A 3,875-nucleotide genomic window follows, 5' to 3' on the forward strand; every position below is an offset into this window, starting at 1 on the left:
GTGGATGCACACTCTGTAGGACTTTTATTCAGGATCAGCTTACGATTCAGGATATATGCAGCTACACATACTCTGTTTTTTTTTTTTCTGAACAACTTACAAACGTCAAAGTGTTGAGAAATTAAATTACAGAGATGACGGCTTACTTAAGAAAAAGGAAATTCCGATAGGCACAGTACTGTGCTCACAAAAGGAATGCTTACCTTTAAAATTAAATTTTTACCATTTTAACCCTGTGTGTGTGTGTGTGTACCTGCTTATGAAGGAGGCCAGAAGCATCAAATTCCCCTGCTGCTGAGGGTTGTGAGCAGCCTGATGTGGGTTCTGGGAATAGAACTCAGGTTCTCTGGAAAAGCAGTACACATCCTAACCTCTGAGCCATCCCTTCAGTCCCAGGGGTACCTTTCTGAATAGGGATGGTGACTCCTTGGTACCTGGGCACCAACCCCACACTACAAGCATAGGCTTACTTTGGGTTCTGGTCTCATTTCTTTTTATTATGATTCTTTTTAAACATATAAACGTGTGGCAAGGAGGAGCTTGGCAGCGGGCTGGACCGATGTCACTCTGCTGCAGTGGTGGCTAATTCGGGGTGCAAGAGCTTTGTGGCCTCAAAGTAGCTGTGCGCGTGGTCACCCTTGGAGCTGGGCTGTTTGCTGCTGGGACCGCAGTCTTTGTCTGAGAGGTAGGGCAGGTTCTCCACGCTCTCCTCCGTGCTGGGATCAGAGTGGAAGCCCTTGAGGGCCACGAGCCTGTACCGCTTCCTCCGGTTCATCTTGTAGATGCGGATCCTTTCCTTTTCTGCCTCGGGGTCGGTCAGAACCCCATCCCAACGCAGACTCTCATTGATCTGGTTCGAAAGGCTCTCTTCTATTTCGGTAAAGTAGGGGTGACTCATGCTGCACGAATAGGGAAGGCCGTGCCGACTTTCCTCTTTATCTCTGGGCTCTGCTCTTGAGCCATGGTCTTTGTGGGGATTTAAGATGTCATGGAAAGATGAAGAAAGCGGCTGACTCTTCCGGCCTCGACTGTGATGTTTATCTGCTGAGGAGGTGAGGAGACAAATGTTTGTGCCCGCTAGAATGCCCTTGTGCCCGCTAGAATGCCCAATGAACCAGTGATGTAAGGGACGGGGCCTGCCCTTAGCCAGGGTTCCGATGGCAGGAACCTGGGACATCGCCACTGCTTTTTAGTGCCAGAGGCACCTTTTTCTTTTTGTGGGTGCACTCACGCCTTGTGCATGCTAAACATAAGCTCTGCCACGACCTACACCCCAACCAGGGAACCAAGAGACTCTAAAGAGACCCTAAAGTTTCACTAACTGTTAGTGTCAAGCGACAAAAGGAGAAGCCAGATCTGAAGGCCCGTATGACTCCTGGTGTCCTGTTCTTCATACTGGACCTGCTATCCCTCAACTTAACCTCATACCTGCACACCAAATACTCTTCCCACGTCTGTGACCCTACACCCGTCTAGACACTGTATGGTAAGGGGGGGAATGGAGGGGACACGGGGGAAATTACAAATATTGTAATCAGTAGTGTACCGAACCAGGAAGTGCTCTTTATTTCCCTTAAAGTGTTTTAAAAGATTTATTTACTTTTTGTATATAAGTGCTTTGCTTGAATGTTGTTTGTGCACCATGTGCATCCTGGTGCCCAGAGAAGTCAGAAGAGGGCATCAGATCCCTTGGAACTGGAGTTACAAATGGTTGTGAACCACCATGTGGGTGCTGGGAATTGAACCTGGGTCTCTGAAGGAACAAGTATTCTTAACCATGGAGCCATCTCTCCAGCCCCTCTTTTTTTCTCCCCCCCCCTTCTTTTTTTCCCCTGGTTTTTCAAGATAGGGTTTCTCTGTGTAACAGTTCTGGCTATTCTTGGAACTCGCTCTGCAGACCAGGTTGACCACCTCGAACTCACAGAGATCTGCCTGTCTCTACCTCCTGAGTGCTGGGGTTAAAGGCCTGAGGCACCACTGCCTGGACTTTTTTTCTCTCTCTTTTTGAGATGGATTCTCACATATCTTCAGGCTGGCTTCAAGCTCCCTAAATAGCCTAGAATGTGCTTGAACTTCTGCCTGCATCTCCCAATGATAGAACTGCAAGCATAAACCAGCACCCCTGGTTTCTGGTTTGATGGACTCCAGGGCTCTGTGGGTACTAGGCAAACCTTCTATCAACTGAGCTACAAAGAGCCCAGGGGCCGGGCGGTGGTGGTACACCGCGCACGCCTTTAATCCCAGCACTCGGGAGGCAGAGGCAGGCGGATCTCTGTGAGTTTGAGACCAGCCTGGTCTACAAGAGCTAGTTCCAGGACAGGCTCCAAAAAAACCACAGAGAAACCCTGTCGCGAAAAAAAAAAAAAAAAGAGCCCAGGGACACTTATGCACCTTTGCACGTTCCTTTCTTCCCTTCCCTCCCCCCCTCCCTTTTTCTCTGTTCACATCTCTAGCACTGCAGAATTGCTTGTAAATGCTATAAATGCTGATTTTTCATCAGCTCCTCTTCCGGTTTATATCTCCTCAAGAAAGGCAAGTTGTGGGAGGATTAAGGTGGTAATAATAATAATAATAATAATAATAATAATAATAATAATAATACAGTTCAGTCTTGACATTTCCTCACCCTCCTATTCTCTGAAAACTATCTGCTGTCCCCTGCTAACAGTTTGATTCCCACAGTCAAAAGTTGCGCCAAAAAGACAAAGCGAACTACTCCGTGTTTTGCTGGTACACCGAGAATCCATTGCCTTTTCCTCCCTTTAGCTCCATTCTGCCTGCAGAAGTCATGCTAACCCCCATTGCTCCTTCCCCAAACCACAGCACTGTGGGAAGCCTGTAGCCCCTTCCACTACCCACACTGCATGCGCAACCAATGCCTAACACCTGAGCCCATGTCTAGCCATGCCAGAGGTCAGGGCCACTTTCCTGCTGGCCAAAGCCACACAGGTGACACCGGAGTCACATCACTGCCGGGTGGAGGCATCCTGCTTCACCGCCGCATTCTTCATTAGAGTGGGCACTTGGTGTCTTTGCTAGAATATCTGGGGGTTCTATGATTGAACTTAGGGAGAGGCAGGGACTCTGGGTTCCTGGAAGGTGCTGGTGTATGTGTTTACAGGTGAAGGTCTTGGTGAGCAAGACTAGTTACCTGTTGTGGGTGTGATGTTTGTGCATGTCTATGAATGTAAGTGCCTAGAACACCTGTGTCGGTATAATGTTTTGGAGGAGGGTATCTGCTAAGTATTTTTGGATATTCCCAGTTGTGGTTTTTTCCACCTATGCAATAAACCAAATCCAGTCGAATTAATAAAACCAGACTTAATCTGAGCAAAGCAATTGCTGGGTGACTCTCGGGGAAGAAAGCAGGAGAGAAATCACGTGGCTGGTCTATGGGCAGGGTCTTAACTACCCTGTAGGTGTGATCTTGAGCATCTCAGGGGAAGGAGCCACAGCTTGGTGGGGTTACTCCAGGGCGGGACTGGCAAGAGAGAGAGAGGTGGGACCGAGGTGGGGCTTCCACCTAAACAGTATCTATGCCTGTGAGCATCTAGAGTACCTGCATGGGTATGATATATGGGTATATCTATGCGTGTGAGCGTCTAGAGTACCTACCTGCATGGGTATGATATACTGGTATATCTATGCGTGTGAATGTCTAGAGTACCTGCATGGGTATGATATACGGGTATATCTATGCGTGTGAGTGTCTAGAGTACCTGCATGGGTATGATATACGGGTATATCTATGGGTGTGAGTGTCTAGAGTACCTGCATGGGTATGATATATGGGTATATCTATGTATGTGTCTAGAGTACCTGCATGGCTATGATATATGGGTATATCTATGTATGTGTCTAGAGTACCTGCATGG

At 47.9% G+C, this 3,875-nt stretch overlaps 1 protein-coding gene across 2 annotated transcripts in view; it reads right to left on the reverse strand.

Annotated features, from left to right (window-relative positions):
* Nucleotides 1-479: 479 nt before the first annotated feature.
* C7H17orf97 (chromosome 7 C17orf97 homolog) overlaps nucleotides 480-3,875 on the reverse strand; it is a 4,819-nt gene continuing 1,423 nt past the window's right edge. Inside the window, exon 2 of one of the 2 annotated variants that reach the window (XM_005349529.3) lies at nucleotides 480-1,041. In XM_005349529.3, the coding sequence (XP_005349586.1) occupies nucleotides 563-1,041 (479 nt within the window). In that variant the 3' untranslated portion in view covers nucleotides 480-562. Of the gene's footprint in view, nucleotides 1,045-3,875 lie in introns of both variants that reach the window. The other variant, XM_005349528.3, reaches the window with a different exon arrangement.

The sequence above is a fragment of the Microtus ochrogaster genome, chromosome 7 (assembly GCF_000317375.1).
Source record: "Microtus ochrogaster isolate Prairie Vole_2 chromosome 7, MicOch1.0, whole genome shotgun sequence".
Taxonomy (NCBI): Eukaryota; Metazoa; Chordata; class Mammalia; order Rodentia; family Cricetidae; genus Microtus; species Microtus ochrogaster.